General features: G+C 49.2%; 1 protein-coding gene across 2 annotated transcripts; it reads right to left on the reverse strand.

The window, feature by feature from the left end:
- Positions 1-1,478: 1,478 nt before the first annotated feature.
- Positions 1,479-23,639, reverse strand: LOC100486867 (EF-hand calcium-binding domain-containing protein 6). 2 transcript variants are annotated; one of them, XM_002942920.4, is made up of 18 exons: positions 23,349-23,639; positions 21,169-21,254; positions 20,498-20,598; positions 18,922-18,999; positions 18,443-18,616; positions 16,878-16,997; positions 16,397-16,545; positions 16,040-16,185; positions 10,779-10,966; positions 10,532-10,639; positions 9,700-9,765; positions 9,293-9,403; positions 8,802-8,913; positions 7,356-7,480; positions 6,750-6,993; positions 3,833-4,002; positions 3,484-3,640; positions 1,479-1,872 (listed from the first exon to the last, which is right to left on the reverse strand). In XM_002942920.4, exons 1-18 carry the CDS (start codon positions 23,590-23,592, stop codon positions 1,642-1,644), a joined length of 2,610 nt encoding a protein of 869 aa, XP_002942966.3. In that variant the 5' UTR covers positions 23,593-23,639; the 3' UTR covers positions 1,479-1,641. The 2 variants fall into 2 exon arrangements, with proteins under 2 accessions (XP_002942966.3, XP_031761961.1); XM_031906101.1 differs by lacking the exon at positions 18,922-18,999.
- Positions 23,640-25,573: the final 1,934 nt, after the last annotated feature.

A 25,573-nucleotide genomic window follows, 5' to 3' on the forward strand; every position in this document is an offset into this window, starting at 1 on the left:
AAGCGCTCAGTCACAGCTGGCTCCATACAAACGGGACAATCGCTCTCTTTAGATAAGGAGATGATTATGTAACATGGGGGGGCGGGGCCACACGCCAGCCAACCGGAGTCTCACGTTCTCAGCGCTAATTAAATCTTTCCCCAAGGAAAATAAAAAATTTATTGAAATTTGTATGGGGGCTCATAGCCTGTACAGAGAGATACCATAAAACTATGGCACATAGGGATTCCCCTGTACTAAGCACAATTCAGCAGGAACAGCCCCCTAAGTTTACTCAGAGCCTGTACAGAGAGATACCATAAAACTATGGCACATAGGGATTCCCCTGTACTAAGCACAATTCAGCAGGAACAGCCCCCTAAGTTTGCCCATAGCCTGTACAGAGAGATACCATAAAACTATGGCACATAGGGATTCCCCTGTACTAAGCACAATTCAGCAGGAACAGCCCCCTAAGTTTGCTTATAGCCTGTACAGAGAGATACCATAAAACTATGGCACATAGGGATTCCCCTGTACTAAGCACAATTCAGCAGGAACAGCCCCCTAAGTTTGCTTATAGCCTGTACAGAGAGATACCATAATACTATGGCACATAGGGATTCCCCTTGTACTAAGCACAATTCAGCAGGAACACCCCCTAAGTTTGCCCATAGCCTGTACAGAGAGATACCATAAAACTATGGCACATAGGGATTCCCCTGTACTAAGCACAATTCAGCAGGAACAGCCCCCTAAGTTTGCTTATAGCCTGTACAGAGAGATACCATAATACTATGGCACATAGGGATTCCCCTGTACTAAGCACAATTCAGCAGGAACAGCCCCCTAAGTTTGCCCATAGCCTGTACAGAGAGATACCATAATACTATGGCACATAGGGATTCCCTGTACTAAGCACAATTCAGCAGGAACAGCCCCCTAAGTTTGCTCATAGCCTGTACAGAGAGATACCATAAAACATATGGCACATAGGATTTCCCCTGTACAAGCACAATCAGCAGGAACAGCCCCCTAAGTTTGCCATAGCCTGTACAGAGAGATACCATAATACTATGGCACATAGGGATTCCCCTGTACTAAGCCACAATTCAGCAGGAACAGCCCCCTAAGTTGCCCATAGCCTGTACAGAGAGATACCATAATACTTGGGGATCCCTACTAAGCACAATTCAGCAGGAACACCCCCTAAGTTGCCATAGCCTGTACAGAGAGATACCATAAAACTATGGCACATAGGGATTCCCCTGTACTAAGCACAATTCAGCAGGAACAGCCCCCTAAGTTTGCTCATAGCCTGTACAGAGAGATACCATAATACTATGGCACATAGGGATTCCCCTGTACTAAGCACAATTCAGCAGGAACAGCCCCCTAAGTTTGGCAATAGCCTGTATAGACAGACAGATATAGATGTTCTGTTGCTGTGGATAATCACTGTTTGTAGATGAGTAAATATTGGACTCAGACTAAAGACGGATCGCTCTGTAGATTTTATTAAAGGCAGAAGTGGAACAGTCTAGAAGGAACTGCACAGTTGCAAACAGCAGATCTGAATTCTGCAGTAGAGAATAAGTTTCCATTGCCATGAATGGGCCGGTACCTTGGTATTTTGAACCTATTAGCCCATTTAGCGCAATCTCAGCCTTTCTGGCTGCTCCTTTTGTGATCCGACACCAGGCGGCCGTAGTCCAGTTTCCCGGGCAGGTCCGTATCGTAGTGGGACATAATGTGCAGAATCTCATCCTCATCCAGAACGATGTTGCACAGTTTGAGTACGGATCGGAACTCGCGCAAGTGCAGGAGTCCAGTCCCGGTTCTGTCCAACTTCTGGCAGGCCCCGTGTAGGTTCCGCCAATGAACGGCTGAGAGCTGCCAAGGGCATCAGGGGGTTTTATTGGGCAAAAATGATAATAATCCAATTCCCTCTGACTGGAAAGGGGCCCTGGTCCATATAGAATGGGTTTACTGAGATGGGAAGAACCTGACAGAGCCCTGACCCCAACCCTGCTGACCCCCTGTGGGATGGAACCCCGACTGTGAGCCTGACCCCCAACATCACTGCCCAACCTCACTAATGCCCTTGTGGCTGAATGGGAGCAACTCCCAGCAACACTGTTCCACCATCTAGTGGGAACCTTCCCAGAAGGGCAGGGGCAGTTATAGCAGCAAGGGGAGGGGCAACCCAACTGCCCCCCTGTGGGATGGAACCCCGACTGTGAGCCTGACCCCCAACATCACTGCCCAACCTCACTAATGCCCTTGTGGCTGAATGGGAGCAACTCCCAGCAACACTGTTCCACCATCTAGTGGGAACCTTCCCAGAAGGGCAGGGGCAGTTATAGCAGCAAGGGGAGGGGCAACCCAACTGCCCCCCTGTGGGATGGAACCCCGACTGTGAGCCTGACCCCCAACATCACTGCCCAACCTCACTAATGCCCTTGTGGCTGAATGGGAGCAACTCCCAGCAACACTGTTCCACCATCTAGTGGGAACCTTCCCAGAAGGGCAGGGGCAGTTATAGCAGCAAGGGGAGGGGTAACCCAACTGCCCCCCTGTGGGATGGAACCCCGACTGTGAGCCTGACCCCCAACATCACTGCCCAACCTCACTAATGCCCTTGTGGCTGAATGGGAGCAACTCCCAGCAACACTGTCCACCATCTAGTGGGAACCTTCCCAGAAGGGCAGGGGCAGTTATAGCAGCAAGGGGAGGGGCAACCCAACTGCCCCCCTGTGGGATGGAACCCCGACTGTGAGCCTGACCCCCAACATCACTGCCCAACCTCACTAATGCCCTTGTGGCTGAATGGGAGCAACTCCCAGCAACACTGTTCCACCATCTAGTGGGAACCTTCCCAGAAGGGCAGGGGCAGTTATAGCAGCAAGGGGAGGGGCAACCCAACTGCCCCCCTGTGGGATGGAACCCCGACTGTGAGCCTGACCCCCAACATCACTGCCCAACCTCACTAATGCCCTTGTGGCTGAATGGGAGCAACTCCCAGCAACACTGTTCCACCATCTAGTGGGAACCTTCCCAGAAGGGCAGGGGCAGTTATAGCAGCAAGGGGAGGGGTAACCCAACTGCCCCCCTGTGGGATGGAACCCCGACTGTGAGCCTGACCCCCAACATCACTGCCCAACCTCACTAATGCCCTTGTGGCTGAATGGGAGCAACTCCCAGCAACACTGTCCCACCATCTAGTGGGAACCTTCCCAGAAGGGCAGGGGCAGTTATAGCAGCAAGGGGAGGGGCAACCCAACTGACCCCCTGTGGGATGGAACCCCGACTGTGAGCCTGACCCCCAACATCACTGCCCAACCTCACTAATGCCCTTGTGGCTGAATGGGAGCAACTCCCAGCAACACTGTTCCACCATCTAGTGGGAACCTTCCCAGAAGGGCAGGGGCAGTTATAGCAGCAAGGGGAGGGGCAACTTCATATTAACTCCCCATATCCCAGAAAGAGATGTGGGTTACCAACCTTTTGCCGTAACATGGCGGTGACTGACATCAGACCGTGTTGGACCGCCTCACCGCGGGGGTCGCCATTGTTCTCCCGTTTGGGCGCCTCACCCTGATTTTCTTTAAAGCTCGACCTTCCGGCTTCATACGGCTGGAGAAATTGTACATAGGAGATCCTGCAAGCAGAGATACAGATTGTAAGCTCTTTGGGTCAGAAACCCTTCTGTCTATTTGCTCTTAGTCACTACTGTATATACCCTGGGGTCACTCACTGGCTTATGTAAGATGTGTGTTTGTAACTATAGCAACCAATCATAGCAACCAATCAGCAGTGTCGCTGCACTTTTGCCCCATGGCAGGGGAAATACCTGTTCTGCCCGGTGGAGAATTTATCAGCAAATGTGTCGCATTGGTGCTGGGTCAGATCTGGGTTCAGGTCTTGCAGAAGGTCCACAAATTCTTCTCTAGTAACACAGCCGGTACCGAGGGGGTCCAGTTCCTTGAAGTTGGTCCGAATGTCATCAACAAGAAATTCCACCTGAAACCAAAGAGACAATGTGAGCGACCCGGTTATACGGAACCGCTTTTATCATCATTCTCTCCTATGGGATGTGTGCGAATCTAACTGAGCGTCTGTCCCTTTCCCTTCCCTGCACTGCTGGTTCTGACTCCTGATACAACTCCCCAATATCCATTCATTCCTCATTCTCACTGGGTTTATAGTTATGTGTAACTGTCACTGTGTCTGTCCCTTTCCCTTCCCTGCACTGCTGGTTCTGACTCCTGATACAACTCCCCAATACCCATTCATCCCTCATTCTCACTGGGTTTATAGTTATGTGTAACTGTCACTGTGTCTGTCCCTTTCCCTTCCCTGCACTGCTGGTTCTGACTCCTGATACAACTCCCCAATACCCATTCATTCCTCATTCTCACTGGGTTTATAGTTATGTGTAACTGTCACTGTGTCTGTCCCTTTCCCTTCCCTGCACTGCTGGTTCTGACTCCTGATACAACTCCCCAATATCCATTCATCCCTCATTCTCACTGGGTTTATAGTTATGTGTAACTGTCACTGTGTCTGTCCCTTTCCCTTCCCTGCACTGCTGGTTCTGACTCCTGATACAACTCCCCAATATCCATTCATTCCTCATTCTCACTGGGTTTATAGTTATGTGTAACTGTCACTGTGTCTGTCCCTTTCCCTTCCCTGCACTGCTGGTTCTGACTCCTGATACAACTCCCCAATATCCATTCATCCCTCATTCTCACTGGGTTTATAGTTATGTGTAACTGTCACTGTGTCTGTCCCTTTCCCTTCCCTGCACTGCTGGTTCTGACTCCTGATACAACTCCCCAATATCCATTCATTCCTCATTCTCACTGGGTTTATAGTTATGTGTAACTGTCACTGTGTCTGTCCCTTTCCCTTCCCTGCACTGCTGGTTCTGACTCCTGATACAACTCCCCAATACCCATTCATCCCTCATTCTCACTGGGTTTATAGTTATGTGTAACTGTCACTGTGTCTGTCCCTTTCCCTTCCCTGCACTGCTGGTTCTGACTCCTGATACAACTCCCCAATATCCATTCATCCCTCATTCTCACTGGGTTTATAGTTATGTGTAACTGTCACTGTGTCTGTCCCTTTATCAGTTCCAAGCCTTGGCAGGATAGAATGAGAATATTCAGACTACAGAACAGAGGGAGCCAGCAGTGAATATATCATTATCCCCCCACACTGCCTATAGGGGCCGGAGCCAATATACAGAAGCTCAGTATCTATTCCATATTCCCTCTGCTATTTCTGTGCAACAGTGGGAGACTCGCTATGAAGAGACGTCTCATTCCCGGCACAATAAGTCTGTTCCGAGGGATCCCGTAAAGGGGACATGGACGGCACAATGGCTGCTGTGTGCGCACAGAGGGGCATTGAGAAATAATCGGCCGCTCTGAATGCCGAGTCTCGATCCTAATCATTAAATGCCATTCCCTGCCCTCGCGGGGCTACACGGGGGGAAACCTGAGACGGAGACGAGGGGCTGACAGTTATATAACTCCCCACTGATACTGCTAAATGGACTAGGGAAGTGTAGATAAATAATAGTGTTTATACTCTCTGTATCACTGGTTCTGACTCATGATTCAATTTATCAAAGCTGCTCCTGCTAAATGTCAGTCAGAGTCAGAACCAAAGGAAAGAAAGGGACAGACAGTGACACATAACTATAAACCCAGTGAGAATGAGGAATGAATGGATATTGGGGAGTTGTATCAGGAGTCAGAACCAGCAGTGCAGAGAAGGGAAAGGGACAGACACAGTGACAGTTATACATAACTATAAACCCAGTGAGAATGAGGAATGAATGGATATTGGGGAGTTGTATCAGGAGTCAGAACCAGCAGTGCAGAGAAGGGAAAGGGACAGACACAGTGACAGTTACACATAACTATAAACCCAGTGAGAATGAGGAATGAATGGATATTGGGGAGTTGTATCAGGAGTCAGAACCAGCAGTGCAGGGAAGGGAAAGGGACAGACACAGTGACAGTTACACATAACTATAAACCCAGTGAGAATGAGGAATGAATGGATATTGGAGAGTTGTATCAGGAGTCAGAACCAGCAGTGCAGGGAAGGGAAAGGGACAGACACAGTGACAGTTACACATAACTATAAACCCAGTGAGAATGAGGAATGAATGGATATTGGGGAGTTGTATCAGGAGTCAGAACCAGCAGTGCAGGGAAGGGAAAGGGACAGACACAGTGACAGTTACACATAACTATAAACCCAGTGAGAATGAGGGATGAATGGATATTGGGGAGTTGTATCAGGAGTCAGAACCAGCAGTGCAGGGAAGGGAAAGGGACAGACACAGTGACAGTTACACATAACTATAAACCCAGTGAGAATGAGGGATGAATGGATATTGGGGAGTTGTATCAGGAGTCAGAACCAGCAGTGCAGAGAAGGGAAAGGGACAGACACAGTGACAGTTACACATAACTATAAACCCAGTGAGAATGAGGAATGAATGGATATTGGGGAGTTGTATCAGGAGTCAGAACCAGCAGTGCAGGGAAGGGAAAGGGACAGACACAGTGACAGTTACACATAACTATAAACCCAGTGAGAATGAGGAATGAATGGATATTGGGGAGTTGTATCAGGAGTCAGAACCAGCAGTGCAGAGAAGGGAAAGGGACAGACAGAAACAAATACAGTTTGTGGGTTTAGTTCCCCTTTAATCTGGGAATGACACAGAACCATTCGGGTTCCACCTTTGACTGCAGGATGTTGGCGATGATCTTGGTATCAGAATTCAGTTTCTTGGATCGGACCCAGAAGTCGCCATCTCCTGCCACCGGGGGGCAGATTTTGGCGTTGGGGAAGGAGGAGATTTTTGCGGAGAATCCAAAGTGGCGAATAAATTGGGAGAAATTCAGCGTTTGATCCCGATTGAGAATCAGAGTTTTCCAGAGCTTTGCTGCTTCCTCCCTGGAGAGTGGGGGGTGAATGTCGCACCTGGAACATATAGGGTTAATGTTAGGGTTGCGCCCAATGTGCACCGCTTTGGGGTGGAATGGGGGGAATTAGTGCAAAATATTAAAAGCTGAAACCTTTGCACCAGGGTTTATGATCCAAAGAATCACGTGACCAATAACTGCTGCCTGCTGATTGGTTGCTATGGGTTACTAGACCTGGATTTCATTACATGTCCCCCTTAATGTGTCCATCTAGGTCTGATCAAGATACTTAGCATTGGATTATTGTCATGGTTACGGCAAGAACGCATCTTTATACTTTGCACTTTTCCCCCCAGGTGGCAGTTATTTACTGCCCTTTATAAATCTGCCCCTCAGTCTGACCCCTTGTGGTATCCATACCCTTTCAGAAGTTGGTACACGCCCTCTGCGCTCAGCCGATTGGTGTTCATCCGGTCCATTTGCCTGAATGCGGCCTCTATGGATCCATAGTTGGTTCTGACCTGCTGCTTTATCAGTTCCGCTACCTGCAAATCAAATACCCCCAGTATAAGGGAAGGTTGATCTCTGTGGGGCAATTAATATTGGGCAGAACCAGTACCAGTGGCACCAGCGATGGCCAATTACCTTTTTGGGGAGGATTTTATGAAACACCCAAAGGGACCCAAACACTCTTGGCTCAGCCCCCCCTTTACTGCAAGTCATAGCACAGTATTCTCAGAGCATGCTGGGAGCTGTAGTCCAGTAACATAGGGGCTGCATTCTATCTAAAGCAATATCCCTTGCTAAAAAGGTTCCCCAGCTCTACAGGCCCAGGGGCTCATTAAAATGCAAAGTTATCCTCCAATGAGAGTCTGAGCTGATCTCTGTCAACCCGGCTCCATGTTCTTAGTTCCTGCAACTGGAGCTGAAAAGGTTAAAACCGCAGTCTGCCCCCGCCCCCGCCCCCTTATGTCTGATTCCAGAGTCAGATCATGGGGGCACAATAATCTCCCTATGTAAGATATCAGCAAGATGCCTGACTTAGTGCTGATAATCTGCATTCTCATTGGCCAGTTCACTTGGATATTTAATACAAGGACTAGGGGTCACAGGGGAGTTTTATTGAGGGGTTATATCCCCTTTAAATCATGTTGGGACCTGAAGCATGAATTGGTAAAGCAATATTGTGTGATAAAACTTCCCCCCAATTTCAGGGCCAGCTGAACCCCCCAATGCAAGTCTCCCTATGTAAAATAACATTGGATTATTTCCCCTTTAGTAGTAATACAAACAAATCCTTCCAACAACCCTAGTTAGTCCTCTCTCACACTGGGTGTGTTTTAGGACAGGGGGGACAGGGGGGACAGGGGGGACAGGGGGGACAGGGGGGACAGGGGGACAGGGGGGACAGGGGGACAGGGGGACAGGGGACAGGGGGACAGGGGGGACAGGGGGACAGGGGGACAGGGGGACAGGGGGACAGGGGGAGAGAGGGAGAGAGGGAGAGAGGGAGAGAGGGAGAGAGAGAGAGAGAGAGGGACAGGGAGGGACAGGGAGGGACAGGGAGGGACAGAGAGAGGGAGAGAGGGAGAGAGAGGAGAAGAGAGGGACAGGGGGAGAGAAAGGGAGAGGGGGAGAGAGGGACTGGGAGGGAGAGAGGGACTGGGAGGGAGAGAGGGACAGGGGGAGAGAGGGACAGGGGGAGAGAGGGACAGGGGGAGAGAGGGACAGGGGGAGAGAGGGGGACAGGGCAGAGACCAGTTTTTACAGCACTTAACCCCTGCCTCCCCATGCTAAGCTCATATAGTCTGTAGGTCAGTCTCTGGGGGCGACAATAAGATCGGACAGGAACTACAAGCGATTCACCTGCTCGGCGCTTCTCTCTTTTCGATCCCCCATCGGTGTTGCAGCCCGGGGTTTCCTGCTGATTTCTGTCACCACCGTCTTGGCCTCATCACAAGGGCTCAGGCTTTTGCCGCTAATTACGAGAAATGGATTACAAAAAGGATCAGTAAATGGCACAGAATGTGTAACTGTAAATACTGTGAGAAATAAATAAGGGAAAGCGCAAGGAAAACAAGTGAAACTTTGTATCAAGTGAATGTGCTTTGGGTGTAGGGATCATAATCCACCAGTAGAGGTCACTGTGGCACAATAATCCTGCACTAATACTGTATAATAAACCCACCAGGGTTATTCTGAGGGAGTATTTGGGGCACAAGGGTTACACCCCAAGTCACAATCACGCCTCAGCATTTAATCAGGGACCCTTGCGAGGGTTTATGGGGGTCTTTCAATGGGGGAATTTCGTTGGCATAAAGGAACCATTTTTGCCCCGAGAGACTTTTTTTCTTTACCTGCAGTCGAATTTGGCCATAAAGTCCAAGTATTTGACCCCCCCGTGCTGATCGACTGGTAATTTCCCCAACAAATGTTCAAAGTCTTCATCTGTGATTTGTATGGAGAACCTTTGGGGGGTAGAGAAACACAATGTATGGGAACGGCCTGCACCCCACGCCCCTAGCAACCCCCAACCGACGGATAAAGCAATGGAAAGTCTGACCAGCTTGCCTTCTGGTTACCGGGGGCACTGACATTAGCAACAAGAGGGCAAGAACAATTCACATTGAAGAGAACAAAAGCGTTAAGGATTAAATATCTAAAACGGCTGAAAAAGTGAAAAAAGAAATTTTTATTAAATGACTTTTTTCCTTTAGCGTAAAGGACAACTTCCCCTTTAATAGGAAACCCATTGTGACCTCACCGCTCCTGCAGGATGGATCGGAATTCCCACGGACTGACGGCGTTCTGCTTCTTGGAATCGGCAGACCTGGAAGACACCATGGAGTTAGATGGGGGGGGTCGTGACAATGGGGGGGGCAGAATCCTGCCCCAATGGGCTCTAAAAGGAGTATTGGGCACATATAGAAACATCTGGGAAACTGGTTCTACTGGGAAGGGTCCATTGTGAATATCACCAGTGATGTTGCCTATAGCAACCAATCAGCAATTAGATTTGAACAGTCACCTACAAATTAGAAATCAAGAGCAAAAATCTAATTGGTTGCTACGGGCAACATCACCGGTGATATTTATCTCCAGTCTTAGTAAACATGCCCCTAAGTTAGCCCCGGAGCAGTAACCCATAGCAACCAATAAGATAATTGCTTTTAAACACGTGACCAGTAAATGCTGCCTGCTGATTGGTTGCTATGGGTTACTGCTCCTGGGATAACTTAGGGTATGTTTACTAAGACTGGAGATAAATATCACCGTTGATGTTGCCCGTAGCAACCAATTAGATCTTTGCTCTTGATTTCTAACTTGTTCAAATCTAATTGCTGATTGGTTGCTATGGGTTACTGTTGCTGGGCAAACTTAGTGCCTTTTATTACATAACCCCCAAAGCTTTCAAAATCCTCAAACCAGCCAATGGCGGCACAGTAAGTAGCTGCTCCACCCCCAGGGAAGAGGTGGAGACTCTTCTGAATCTCCAGAATGACTGGATGCTGAAGTATCTACTGAGTGGGCGGTGCCTGATGCTCAATGGAGGCGGAGCTATAGACACCATGACCCCAAGTTTCTCTCTCACTCACTGGAACAAACTGAGCAGAACTTGGAAATCCGAGTGGAAAATCTTCTCCAGTTTCTCTTCTAAAGCCACGAACGTCCCCTGCGACCTCAGCGAATTTGCCTTCCTGCCCCTGCCCGGTGCAAAGAGACATTAGTACATTCCTATAGAAACTGGCTGGAACATTGGGGGGTGGCTACTGTCTGTCTGGGGGTTCCACTGTTTGATCAAATGTATCAGAGCCGGGGTATAAAGTGTTAATTATTTTGTACCTTTGTACTGAGACCCGATTGGCCGCTCCGTTCTTGCCCCGGCACTGCGCAAACTGAACAAACTCCACATAATTCACGTTGGCCGACCCCTCGTCGAGCCCGCAGCGGGCAAGGAAACGGCCAAGTTGGTCGCTCGAAAGTTGCAGATGAAACTTCCCCAAGACAATAAGAAAGTCTTCTTTGGTTACCTAGCAACCCAAATATATACGTCTCTCATTAAAGGGAAACCTAACCAATAGCTGAACATCCAACTGCCCAACGTATTAAAGGAGAAGTCAAGCCAAAACCAATATCCAGTATATATACAGTATGTAGCCCTAGGCCTGGCTTCTCAGCAGCAGCAGATGGAGCACACTGAGCATGTGCAGTGCCACTGACACACAACAGATCCCGGAAGCTATAGTTCTGGGGTAACACGGGGGGTGATACAGGGGTAACACAGGGGGTAACACAGGGATAACACAGGGGGTAACACAGGGGGTGATACAGGTGTAGCCCACCTGTGCACATACTGTGGTACTACTGCTTTACTTGGCGCTACAGGAGTCCTGAGCCCCGCTTACTATGGGGACAGGAGTTTCCCAGCAATGGCGTGCCTCCACCCAGGGATAGTGGTATGGACTTATTTCCTACCCCCTGGGAACTTCATAGGTTGATGTGCCCCTCCGGACTAATAGATCTCACCACACGGGTATATGAATGAAGTAAATGAAAAGGTTTATTGGACGGACACCTCTCCAGGAGCAGCTTAACCATAGTATACAGTGCAGGGTATATCTCCATACATCTCATTGAGTACCATCTCCTGTTGGCCTACCCAACGGTACTCCCGACATGTGTTCCCATCTAGGGGCTCTCCCCGGTACTCACGGCAAGACACTCTACCATAGAGTTCCCCCGGTACTCACGCTAGGACGTTACCCCACAGGGACCCACACCGGTACTCTCATAGGGCATCCTCAGATCCGGCCTCCTGGACTGGTGGTGCCTTGGTACACCTTCCCTAGCCTCTTAATTCCCTGCACTCCGGCTGATGTATTGCCGGGAGGTCTTAACCTCGCTTACTACTCCTGGAGGGGCCATGTCCGCCCATTCTAACCTCGCTACTCTACATATCACTCCTAGAGCGATCTATTACAAAACTCCTATATCAGAACTGTGCCCAGGGCACCCACTCCATTACTGGAGCAGTCCCTAGACCAACCAACCCCTACAGCACATGGCTGCGTTATTTATATGGGCCTGTGTACCACCTTGTGGTCATAACCCGAACTACAGGGGTCCTCCCCATTAACTATATAGCACCCAGTCATCCCAGTGTCCCTGTGTCCCAGCACCACCCTGTGGTCTGTCCTAGGGGTTCCTGTCCTAAGGGCCCGTTTTTGGTAAACCCCTACATTCTCCCCCTACAAGAAAATTGTCACCTCCTGGCTGACACACATTCTACTAAATACAATACATTTACCATGTTGTTTTCACATCACGCTTCACAGCTCCTCCAGGAGACTGCCATGGTACAATGGATGACTGAAAAGGAAGAACGAGACATAAAAACATTCCCACCCTCCATAGTCTTGGTGAAAGTCCCCATAAGAGTCTCTGTCCCTTAGACATTTCACACTGAAACAAGAGAGAAAGGACAACTTATTGCCCAAAAAAAATCAAAACAATTTCTTTATTTTGCAGCAAAGAAAATAATAGAAAGACTTTCTTTTCCTGACCCTCCCCTCCTCCTTGAGGGAGTCCAGCTCCCAAGGTGATCCCACCTTGGGTCCGTTCATCCACCAACGGGTGGGCATTTAGGCAAACTTGCGCCCTCTTGGGCTAACTCAGGATCTCCCCTCCGGGAATCGTGACAGGAGCAGCACTTTCCTCCCAACCAGCCGGTTGGCTGCGACTTGGATGATCCTTACCCATCGTCGACGGCTCCTCCAGGGAGAAGGACAAGTCCCTCCTGAGGGGCACACCCAAACGACAGGTGTCACTCACCCCTGAACTGAAAAGTTCCCGCCTGGGATTAAACAAGTCCCACTGAAGACTCTCTCACACCATATACGCAAACCGCATCTGTATGTCAATATATGAGGCGTAGTAGCAAGGGTGTGGTTTTTCCACTGGTACCCCACTGGGCAATTCAACTTCCGTACTAAAATAGCGCGGTTCTGGGCTCTTTCTCCCGCAGCTATATACGGTGTGGCGTAGCACAGTGCGGCCCCACCACCACTCTTTTTCCAGCGCCCTGACAAACTTCCAGGCCGCCATTTTCTTCAGGGGATCAGCGTGGTACAGGCACTTCCCAGCCTTCTTTTCCTTGGCTGCTATCTCCGCCACCACCCAATCGTCCATTAGGGACTCCATTTTATCATACACCCAGAGGGGTGCGTATGGCATATAGTATCCCCAAAGCCTAAATATCTTGTAATTCATGACCCGCTGTATTCTGGACACTCGGCAGAATATATCGGGGTCACCCTTACCAGGCAGGACCCAGAAGTCCTTCTCCTCCTCTTTAGTAATTTTTCTAGGAGCTAGGATACTATTAGGTAGTTTAAACAACTGAGGACTATAGAAGTCTTCCTCCTCCGTCTCATCCAGGTTATCCCAGCCGGGATTAGGGGTACTAACTGCCCCATTGGCTCCTTCAGAGGCCTCATTTCTCTTTTTGAGAACCTCTATATAGGGTGGTAGAGACTTTACTTCGGGTGGTCCCCCTTTATCACTAGTGGACTCGGGACTCTGCGCGGCCTCCTCCGGGCCTTGCGGCACCCCTTGGGGTTCTGGCTCAACCGTAGCCTGGGCTTGACTGATACTAGGGGCTTCGGGTAAAATGGCTGCAGGCTCACTCTCTACCCGTCCGCCCTGGGATTCCCAACCCTGGGACTCCTCATTCACCCCCTGGGGTTTCTCACTACTTACATCCCCGGAGGCTACGGACCCCGAGATCTCCACCTTCCAGGGATACAACTGTAGTGGTCCGGACACCAGGGTAAGGTCGCCGTCCCCTAGGTATCGCCCGTATACGGCTGGACTTGACTGGTTGGTATTTAGAGTCGTCAACATTGCCAGCGTGGTTCTGTATCCATCATTGAGCTTGTCCTCTCTCAAAGGTCCCATCCAACCTCTGTGTCCACAGCTTGGGCATCGGCCCAGGGCCTGTTTTAGAGCTGAATGGACCTCGGCCCCACAGTCACCACATATGGGCACCATGAGGAATTCTCCCAACGGCGAGGGCTTCTCTACAAAAGATCCTAGCCACACGTAACGAATATTGGCATCGTACAGGCTACCAACTTCCGGTCTAGAAAGCATGGGTGTCTCACTCCCTCTTTCACTTCCGGACTTAATCGACATGCTTGCTGTGGAGTTGTAGAGGAGCTTACTCTCACGACTCACTGCCAACTGAGAAAGTCCCAAAATGGCCGCTGTGACATCAGCTAGCAACGTCACTTCCTCAGCCCTGTGCGCACTTTCTAACGTGTCCTATTGGCCGCTGACCCTCACGGGGCGGTCGGTATGCAAATCAGGTACTTTCCCTTCTGGCCCGCCTAGATCTCACGGGTATTCCCCGGCTCTCCCTTGGCGCCAATCTTCCTGCAATCCTATTGGCTAGGAGCGCCCTTGCTCCTCTTTTCGCGCCAAATCCCACCTGGGGATGCGGATCAGGATGGCCCAAATCTAATCCGGTCGGGAAAAGGGTCTCACAGACACACTAGGCCTCAGTTCCTTTAGAGCCCGGTCTGGCAAAAAGTTCCTGCTCTCATCTCAGCAGTGCCTCCAAATGTAGCCCACCTGTGCACATACTGTGGTACTACTGCTTTACTTGGCGCTACAGGAGTCCTGAGCCCCGCTTACTATGGGGACAGGAGTTTCCCAGCAATGGCGTGCCTCCACCCAGGGATAGTGGTATGGACTTATTTCCTACCCCCTGGGAACTTCATAGGTTGATGTGCCCCTCCGGACTAATAGATCTCACCACACGGGTATATGAATGAAGTAAATGAAAAGGTTTATTGGACGGACACCTCTCCAGGAGCAGCTTAACCATAGTATACAGTGCAGGGTATATCTCCATACATCTCATTGAGTACCATCTCCTGTTGGCCTACCCAACGGTACTCCCGACATGTGTTCCCATCTAGGGGCTCTCCCCGGTACTCACGGCAAGACACTCTACCATAGAGTTCCCCCGGTACTCACGCTAGGACGTTACCCCACAGGGACCCACACCGGTACTCTCATAGGGCATCCTCAGATCCGGCCTCCTGGACTGGTGGTGCCTTGGTACACCTTCCCTAGCCACTTAATTCCCTGCACTCCGGCTGATGTATTGCCGGGAGGTCTTAACCTCGCTTACTACTCCTGGAGGGGCCATGTCTGCCCATTCTAACCTCGCTACTCTACATATCACTCCTAGAGCGATCTATTACAAAACTCCTATATCAGAACTGTGCCCAGGGCACCCACTCCATTACTGGAGCAGTCCCTAGACCAACCAACCCCTACAGCACATGGCTGCGTTATTTATATGGGCCTGTGTACCACCTTGTGGTCATAACCCGAACTACAGGGGTCCTCCCCATTAACTATATAGCACCCAGTCATCCCAGTGTCCCTGTGTCCCAGCACCACCCTGTGGTCTGTCCTAGGGGTTCCTGTCCTAAGGGCCCGTTTTTGGTAAACCCCTACACAGGGGTAACACAGGGGGTAACACAGGGGTAACACAGGGGGTAACACAGGGGGAACACAAGGGTAACACAGGGGTAACACCGGGGGTAACACTGGGATTAACACAGGGGGTAACACAAGGGTAACACAGGGGGTAACACAAGGGTAACACAGGGGTAACACCGGGGGTAACACAGGGATTAACACAGGGGGTAACACAAGGGTAACACAGGGGGTAACACAAGGGTAACACAGGGGGTAACACAGGGAGTAACACAGGGGGTAACACAGGGGTAACAGAGGGGGTATTACAGGGAGTAACACAGGGAGTAACACAGGGGGTAACACAGGGGGTAACACGGGGGTAACACAGAGGGTAACACAGGGGGTAACACAGGGAGTAACACGGGGGTAACACAGGGGGTAACACAGGGGGTAACACAGGGGTTACACAGGGAGTAACACGGGGGTAACACAGGGGGTAACACAGGGAGTAACACGGGGGTAACACAGGGGGTAACACAGGGGTAACACAGGGATCACAAGGGATCCCAAGATCCCTTTATATTTGGCAAATAGGCACCCTGCCTACTTACCTTCCCAATCTTCTGTGGGTCACAGAGCAGGAACTCGGCCATCATTGCTCGGGCTCCTTCCCTGAACTTCTCCTTCAGCCATTTCTCTATGCTCAGAGATACGTTCCTGTCCCTCCCCGCGTGGGTCAGAGCCGCTCTGCTTGTTTCTATGGGGGTAACAGAATTTATAGCAAACACACAGGCAGCAACAATTACCCCATTGTGGTACCTTAGGCTGTGCCCCTGTAGTTACCCCTGGAGCCGTTTGCCCCATTTCCCCACAGCCACCCCACTGGCTATTATAGGCTTTCCCAGGATGCACTGCTACTCTGGCCAGATGATAGGAGACCAGTCAAGGTTCTGTTCCCCTTTACAAACTTGGTAGTTGGGCCGGTTCGGTCCCAGAGAGCTTCTCTAGCGCCGTCAGCAAAGGGCTGGGCTGGTTCCCCAGAGGCTTTAGGTCCTTGTCTCCCAAACGGCGCAGCAATTCTTCCATTCCCAGAGCCGCCCCACCGTCTCTCACATATCTGTCATGTAAAAATCATTTTTATATATATATGTTGCCATAATTACACCCTGGCTAGTGGGGGGGGGGTTTAGTTACACTTCTAGTGGCAACCCCAGGGCATGCTGGGATTTGTGGTGTAGGACCTGGGGGGGCCTCATATTCTATATCAGACATATCGGTGGCCATTTATCAGCCCATGGTAACCAATCAAATGGTTGCATTTATTGTTCTACCAACAGTTCACTTAAAAAAAGCCAATCACTGGTTGGTTGCTATGGGTTACTGCCCACGGGCAAAGTTTTCCAGTGTTGCTAAATGAGCCCCATTGTATTAATAATAACATTGCCTTGCCTGTTCCAGAGCTTGGGAAACTCAGCGTCCGTCATCTCCAGGCCCAGTTTGGACAGAACCGCGCGGAATTCCGATGCATTCAGAGCCCCCTTCGAGAAATGGCGGGCGAGTTCAAAGTGCCTGTGGGGATCAAGAGTGGAAGGAGGCGGAGCCCATAGCAGCCAATGATAAAGGCAACAATGTGTCAGCACCGTGGGTTCTACGGGCCCAGGTTCTGCTTTGATTTGGGCCATGCATTTACTGGTGCTGGGGTCACTGGTGTAAGTATGGAGGAAACAGACCCTGTAGTAATGGGGGGGCCCCGGCCCGCAGGGTCAGGTTGTAAAGAAATGCCCCTCCCCAGCCGCTCTGTGTGCACTGGGGCCCCTTGCAACTGCTTGGGGCCCTGTTGAGAGTCGCCCCGATACGAACTGCAGGAAGGTTTCTGTTCAGGGAAAAGTGAAAGACAGTCGGACTGGGGGGTGCAGGGCCCACCAGGGTTACCAACCCCCCAAGGGGCCCCTTGCTGTGGCCCCCACCCAACCCCCACCCCAAGCATGCGTAAATGAAACTTAATTTCAGCACATCGGGGGACAGCGTCGGACTTGGCCGCCGGGGCACCGGGAAAAAAACAGGCCGTAGTGGGCCCCAGAGGGCCAGACCCGAACCCCCCGGGGTGCTCCCATGATCCTTTGGCTTCACCAATGCGCCGCAGGTAAGTTTCATTTAGGCGCACTCGGGGGAGGGTGTTGGAGGGTGTTGGGGGCCCTGTGGGTGGGGTGCGAAGGCGTCGGGGGCCATTGGGGGGTGCAGGGGCCCCCAACACCCTCCAACCCCCTCCCCCGACCCCTTTGATCCCCACGGGGGGGTGAAGGGGCCCCTGAGGCAGAAGCCCCGGTGGGCCCTGCATCCCCAGTCCGACCCTATCAGGGGAGGGGGATCTGCAGCCCTGGAATCGGGTCTTGGCTGGCAGAACCCATTGGGTCTTTTCCCGGTGCCCCGCTGGCCCAGTTCGCCCCCGGAGAAGGGAATTTTTAGCACAGAAAATGTAAGAGCCAGAAATGCTGAGTTCCAGCTGCTTTGCCTTTAATTGGGGCGATTCTGCCCCCCCGGGCTGCGCGTGGGGCCCCAGTGATGAGAATATAAATCTGTTCCCTGGCACCAACAGAATGAAGGAAATGGTGCCAGGGGGCATTGGGTGCCAACACTCAGCCCCCTGCAGAACTGGGCCGCCCACGGCTTCTGTGTCAGGGCAATTAGCATTCTGGGCTCACCCCCCAGCCAATCATTATCCTGGGAATGACTCGCCCTGAGTGCCCCCCCGTAACCCCCTGTATTTCCCATAGAAACAACTGAAGAATCTCCCATGACATTTTCATTTTAGGGGAACCCCAGATTCTACAGGGGCTCAAGTTACTGATCACAGAGCTGCAATTATATATCTACTCCATGTAAATCTCTATGGAGGGGACCCTCGGAGCAGAGGCGCCATTACTCTATGGCAGCTCCTACCCATATGAATTAATAGAAAGAGGGTCATAGTGACCAAGCAGGGGGTCCCCCCCCCCCATTTCTATGACACGGACCTGTTATTTGCCATGTCCCTGAGTTCTAGATGAACGTGATGTGCAGCCTTCAGAGTGGCTTTGTGTTTCCTCCTGTGGGGGTCCAGCCATTCCGGGGGGTCTCTGTTCTCTTCCTTCTTGAATCGATCATAGAAAGCATCAAAGGTTATTACTTGCCGGTCCCCCAGATGTAACCTGCACGGCGACAAAGACACATCTGTACCTGTATCCCCTCCAAATATTCTTGGCTCTGGTATATCTCATTGTATGGACAGAGACGTGGGGGGGATCTCAGCCAAAGGCACCGGGTCCCCAAAACTGGGTTTGCTTTTGCCGTATTAAAGATAGCTTCATGGCCTTTAATCAGAAATAATAAATACATGGGAACTATAATAAACAGTAAATGTATCAGGTAAATGCTATAAATCTACCCTATTGTACCCCAAGGGGCCCCAAACAGTTACCGTGGGCAACAAGGGGACTGCGGGGGGGGTTCTTACCGCTGGAGGAGGCACTGAAAGAGCTGTTCGCTGATATATCGGCCCAGGAAGGCTGTCACTGTCCCCAGCAAGGCGTCCCTTAAAGAATAAAATAAGAATAAAAACTTGGTTTATGCTCCTCCCCCCATGGCCCCACCCACTAATAATATAATAATGTAAATAATATAATGAAAAAAATATAATAAAATAATTATATCATAATATATAGTGAATTAAGTGCCCCCTATTGTAACATATAGGGATATTATAAGCCCCCGAGGGGTTCCTTATAATATATAGTGAATAAAGTGCCCCCTATTGTAACATATAGGGATATTATAAGCCCCCGAGGGGTTCCTTATAATATATAGTGAATAAAGTGCCCCCTATTGTAACATATAGGGATATTATAAGCCCCGAGGGGTTCCTTATAATATATAGTGAATAAAGTGCCCCCTATTGTAACATATAGGGATATTATAAGCCCCCGAGGAGTTCCTTGTAATATATAGTGAATAAAGTGCCCCCTATTGTAACATATAGGGATATTATAAGCCCCCGAGGGGTTCCTTATAATATATAGTGAATAAAGTGCCCCCTATTGTAACATATAGGGATATTATAAACCCCGAGGGGTTCCTTATAATATATAGTGAATAAAGTGCCCCCTATTGTAACATATAGGGATATTATAAGCCCCCGAGGGGTTCCTTATAATATATAGTGAATAAAGTGCCCCCTATTGTAACATATAGGGATATTATAAACCCCCGAGGGGTTCCTTATAATATATAGTGAATAAAGTGCCCCCTATTGTAACATATAGGGATATTATAAGCCCCCGAGGAGTTCCTTATAATATATAGTGAATAAAGTGCCCCCTATTGTAACATATAGGGATATTATAAACCCCCGAGGGGTTCCTTATAATATATAGTGAATAAAGTGCCCCTATTGTAACATATAGGGGATATTATAAGCCCCCGAGGAGTTCCTTATAATATATAGTGAATAAAGTGCCCCCTATTGTAACATATAGGGATATTATAAACCCCCGAGGGGTTCCTTATAATATATAGTGAATAAAGTGCCCCCTATTGTAACATATAGGGATATTATAAGCCCCCGAGGAGTTCCTTATAATATATAGTGAATAAAGTGCCCCCTATTGTAACATATAAGGATATTATAAGTCACCAAGACATTCCATGGCCATATAAGTCAGAGGCTGAGGGCCAAGTGCTTTTATACAGGTCATGGAACTCTGAGGTGACTTCTAATATCCTTATATTTTACAACAGGGGGTAAGTGAGTCATGTGACAGAAATGACATCACTAAGCTCCAATTATAAGGTTGTAATTTACAGAATAATCACGCCTTTTGTGTATTATAATAACATAATATACAATAATAAATATATATGCTATAATGATACAATAAAATGATATAGTAAAAATAATAATAATTATGAAAATGGTAAAACAGATATAATCAATAAAAAATACATATAATTATAATAAAATAATATATTCCTATAATGATGTTATAATAACATGATATAATAATATAATAATAATTATACAACCCCCCCGGTACCTTTTCACTCTCCCTCGACCTTCGGGGTCGTTGCTCCAGAACAGGGATTTGAGCCGGTAGAACCCTCCGGAGTTTAACTTGTCAAACAGCTGATACTGCAGCTACGGGCAGGGAACCAATGTATGGTCAGTAACTGTAGCGCCCGTCCTCGGGGCCCCCCAGTAAATATCTTACTTGCCCTTTATCCGTCATTTCTCTCTAATGGTTTTTGCTGAATGTGAGTGCGCGCTATCCTAAAGGGGAACTAAAGCCTAAAAAAGAATCTGCTTGGAAATGCTGTACTTTATATACTGTACCAGCCCAGAGGTACTGCGGCCCTATAACAGTAATGACCCATCATAGTTGCCCCCAGCAGCCCCCCATCTTAGATCTTGTTAGGCCATCTGTGTGTCAGTGGCACCGCACATGCTCAGTGGTGAAGAACAAGCAGTGATGTCTCGGGGGGGGAAAGATGCAGCGCAATGACAAGCGGAGGGGGCAAGAGTACACAGAAACCCCCAGATACCCCTTCTCCTACCCCTAGTTCCAGCCCCTATAGAAGCCGACACAATAGGGCTGCTTATGAAATAAGTTCTGATGCAGACTGCACTGATTTCTATGCTGCCATGTAATGAGTTGTGGTTCAGTCTAAATGATCAAAGTAAAGGGGAGTAAAGGCGGAGCTGTCCAACCTCTTCCGCCTGGCGGTGGATCCGAGAGGTGTCCGAATGGAAAACAACTCCTTCTTCCTTTCTTCCATTCTCCCAGCTGTTCCCATCTGCAGGGCGAGAGCATGGGGATTCCATTCAGTGCAGGGGCAAAACCTCAGTTTAACTGGGGCAGACTGTACCATTTGCATGTACACGGGGGTGGCACAAAGTATGGAAATAAACTGGGGATAGTGGGTTACAGAAGATTAAGGGGCAGATGTATTAAAGGTTAACCGGGGCCAATTCCATCTAAAAATAACACTTTACACATTGTACTTAAGCTCGCGACTCTTTAGTCAGCTGCTAATTTGTGACAGTAGTCAGAACCAGCAGTGTAGGGAATAGAAACACCCCCTTTAGGAATCACTTGATATTTGTAAGTTACTAAAATGTTATAATTAACCCCCCCCAGGGGCCCATATTGGCCCATTACAGTTCCTGAATACAAGTCCAGTGAGACTGCACCTTGGCGCTTGGGGTAAATACCCGCAGTGGGAGGAGCAAGTTCCTATAATGAAGGGGGTCAATGTTCATAAAAACTCTGTCCATTCCTGTGTAACCGCAATTGCGACTGCCGTCATAAATTAGCCCTGATATCTATAACCGTGGGGCCCACTCCTCTATAGGCTCCTGGCACTGTGTCTGGGGGCGGAACCAGCCTGAAGGCCAATGAGGAAAGAGATAGGAAAGAATACATAGAAACTCTTGGATCACTGTCTGAAAATCAATTAAAGGGGAACCAAAAAAGCAGAGTATTTTTATATTAAAATATTATATTATACAACTCCCCAATATCCATTCATCCCTCATTCTCACTGGGTTTATAGTTATGTGTAACTGTCACTGTGTCTGTCCCTTTCCCTTCCCTGCACTGCTGGTTCTGACTCCTGATACAACTCCCCAATATCCATTCATCCCTCATTCTCACTGGTTTATAGTTATGTGTAACTGTCACTGTGTCTGTCCCTTTCCCTTCCCTGCACTGCTGGTTCTTGACTCCTGATACAACTCCCCAATACCCATTCATTCCTCATTCTCACTGGGTTTATAGTTATGTGTAACTGTCACTGTGTCTGTCCCTTTCCCTTCCCTGCACTGCTGTTCTGACTCCTGATACAACTCCCCAATATCCATTCATTCCTCATTCTCACTGGGTTTATAGTTATGTGTAACTGTCACTGTGTCTGTCCCTTTCCCTTCCCTGCACTGCTGGTTCTGACTCCTGATACAACTCCCCAATATCCATTCATTCCTCATTCTCACTGGGTTTATAGTTATGTGTAACTGTCACTGTGTCTGTCCCTTTCCCTTCCCTGCACTGCTGGTTCTGACTCCTGATACAACTCCCCAATACCATTCATTCCTCATTCTCACTGGGTTTATAGTTATGTGTAACTGTCACTGTGTCTGTCCCTTTCCCTTCCCTGCACTGCTGGTTCTGACTCCTGATACAACTCCCCAATATCCATTCATCCCTCATTCTCACTGGGTTTATAGTTATGTGTAACTGTCACTGTGTCTGTCCTTTCCCTTCTCTGCACTGCTGGTTCTGACTCCTGATACAACTCCCCAATACCCATTCATTCCTCATTCTCACTGGGTTTATAGTTATGTGTAACTGTCACTGTGTCTGTCCCTTTCCCTTCCCTGCACTGCTGGTTCTGACTCCTGATACAACTCCCCAATATCCATTCATTCCTCATTCTCACTGGGTTTATAGTTATGTGTAACTGTCACTGTGTCTGTCCCTTTCCCTTCCCTGCACTGCTGGTTCTGACTCCTGATACAACTCCCCAATACCCATTCATCCCTCATTCTCACTGGGTTTATAGTTATGTGTAACTGTCACTGTGTCTGTCCCTTTCCCTTCCCTGCACTGCTGGTTCTGACTCCTGATACAACTCCCCAATACCCATTCATCCCTCATTCTCACTGGGTTTATAGTTATGTGTAACTGTCACTGTGTCTGTCCCTTTCCCTTCCCTGCACTGCTGGTTCTGACTCCTGATACAACTCCCCAATACCCATTCATCCCTCATTCTCACTGGGTTTATAGTTATGTGTAACTGTCACTGTGTCTGTCCCTTTCCCTTCCCTGCACTGCTGGTTCTGACTCCTGATACAACTCCCCAATATCCAAGCCACCAATGTACCAGATTTACCAAGATTTGCCCAGCGGTCCAGCTGCTCCCAGTTACTGAGCCCGTGGCTAGTGATGGCCCCCAGGTTCTTGTCTAAATCATTTTCTTTTCTGTTGATTCCTTTTAGTGAATGAGGATCCTCTATTCTCCCGCCAGGCTTAGAGGTTCCGCGCACAGACAGGGCCTGGGGATTGGCCAGCTGGGACACTGGGTGCGGAAGGGACAGCACCTTAGGGTGAGTGAACGAAGGGCCCTTTGCAGCCATGGGTGCTCTCCCTGCACGTCAGGAGTTTGGCTGCTTTGGTGCAAACAGTTCTGTAACTTTTCTGACAACATACAGTTGCTAAGCAACACCCCCCCCCCCGGGGGAGAACAATGGCCCCGGTGTGATCCTCCCATAAACCTTTATATTTATATTATACAGTGAGTATGTGATGTGTCTGCCCCAGCTATAAAGAGTTAATGCATTCAGAATAAAAAGACCAATCCGGCGGCCGATATCAGACAAAGTCTGTTTGTTCCCGTTGAAAAGGGAACAAAACTTTTGGATTTCAGCTTCACATGTTTCCTAGGCAACCACATCCCATAGAGTCGCATACAAAGTTCTATTGAAGGCAGAGACTAAATGGGGCAGAAATGGAGCCCTAAGCACAATACTGCGCTGATTGGAGGTATATATGGAAACGTTAATTCCCTTCCTGAGTTCTCTTGGGGGCCCCGATGGCCAGAGGATTGGGGGTATCTGATCCCCCCCATTATAAGCAGCAGTCCTGCCCTGCTTTATGGCTGAGATTCTAGCTATCTGTATAACAGAGCATTCTGTCACAGTGGCACAGATCCTATCTGATCCCCCCCCCATTGTAAGCAGCAGTCCTGCCCTGCTTTATGGCTGAGATTCTAGCTATCTGTATAACAGAGCATTCTGTCACAGTGGCACAGATCCTATCTGATCCCCCCATTGTAAGCAGCAGTCCTGCCCTGCTTTATGGCTGAGATTCTAGCTATCTGTATAACAGAGCATTCTGTCACAGTGGCACAGATCCTATCTGATCCCCCCCATTGTAAGCAGCAGTCCTGCCCTGCTTTATGGCTGAGATTCTAGCTATCTGTATAACAGAGCATTCTGTCACAGTGGCACAGATCCTATCTGATCCCCCCATTGTAAGCAGCAGTCCTGCCCTGCTTTATGGCTGAGATTCTAGCTATCTGTATAACAGAGCATTCTGTCACAGTGGCACAGATCCTATCTGATCCCCCCCATTGTAAGCAGCAGTCCTGCCCTGCTTTATGGCTGAGATTCTAGCTATCTGTATAACAGAGCATTCTGTCACAGTGGCACAGATCCTATCTGATCCCCCCCATTGTAAGCAGCAGTCCTGCCCTGCTTTATGGCTGAGATTCTAGCTATCTGTATAACAGAGCATTCTGTCACAGTGGCACAGATCCTATCTGATCCCCCCCATTGTAAGCAGCAGTCCTGCCCTGCTTTATGGCTGAGATTCTAGCTATCTGTATAACAGAGCATTCTGTCACAGTGGCACAGATCCTATCTGATCCCCCCATTGTAAGCAGCAGTCCTGCCCTGCTTTATGGCTGAGATTCTAGCTATCTGTATAACAGAGCATTCTGTCACAGTGGCACAGATCCTATCTGATCCCCCCATTGTAAGCAGCAGTCCTGCCCTGCTTTATGGCTGAGATTCTAGCTATCTGTATAACAGAGCATTCTGTCACAGTGGCACAGATCCTATCTGATCCCCCCATTGTAAGCAGCAGTCCTGCCCTGCTTTATGGCTGAGATTCTAGCTATCTGTATAACAGAGCATTCTGTCACAGTGGCACAGATCCTATCTGATCCCCCCATTGTAAGCAGCAGTCCTGCCCTGCTTTATGGCTGAGATTCTAGCTATCTGTATAACAGAGCATTCTGTCACAGTGGCACAGATCCTATCTGATCCCCCCATTGTAAGCAGCAGTCCTGCCCTGCTTTATGGCTGAGATCCTAGCTATCTGTATAACAGAGCATTCAGGTTTACAAACACAAACACATTTGGCCGCAGCCCCCGGCGTTGGTATTTACTGTAAATCACAGGATTCAGCAATACTAAACCTATAAAGCTGAGGTTGGCTGTTTCCTGGGTGAGAAATGCTGATTGTGTAGGGGGGGGGGGCTGCTTTATGGCGCAGTGTGTACGCTTCCTAAATCTGCCTACAAGGATCAATACAATGACGCATGGGGGGGGGGAG

This window comes from Xenopus tropicalis, chromosome 7 (assembly GCF_000004195.4).
Source record: "Xenopus tropicalis strain Nigerian chromosome 7, UCB_Xtro_10.0, whole genome shotgun sequence".
Taxonomy (NCBI): Eukaryota; Metazoa; Chordata; class Amphibia; order Anura; family Pipidae; genus Xenopus; species Xenopus tropicalis.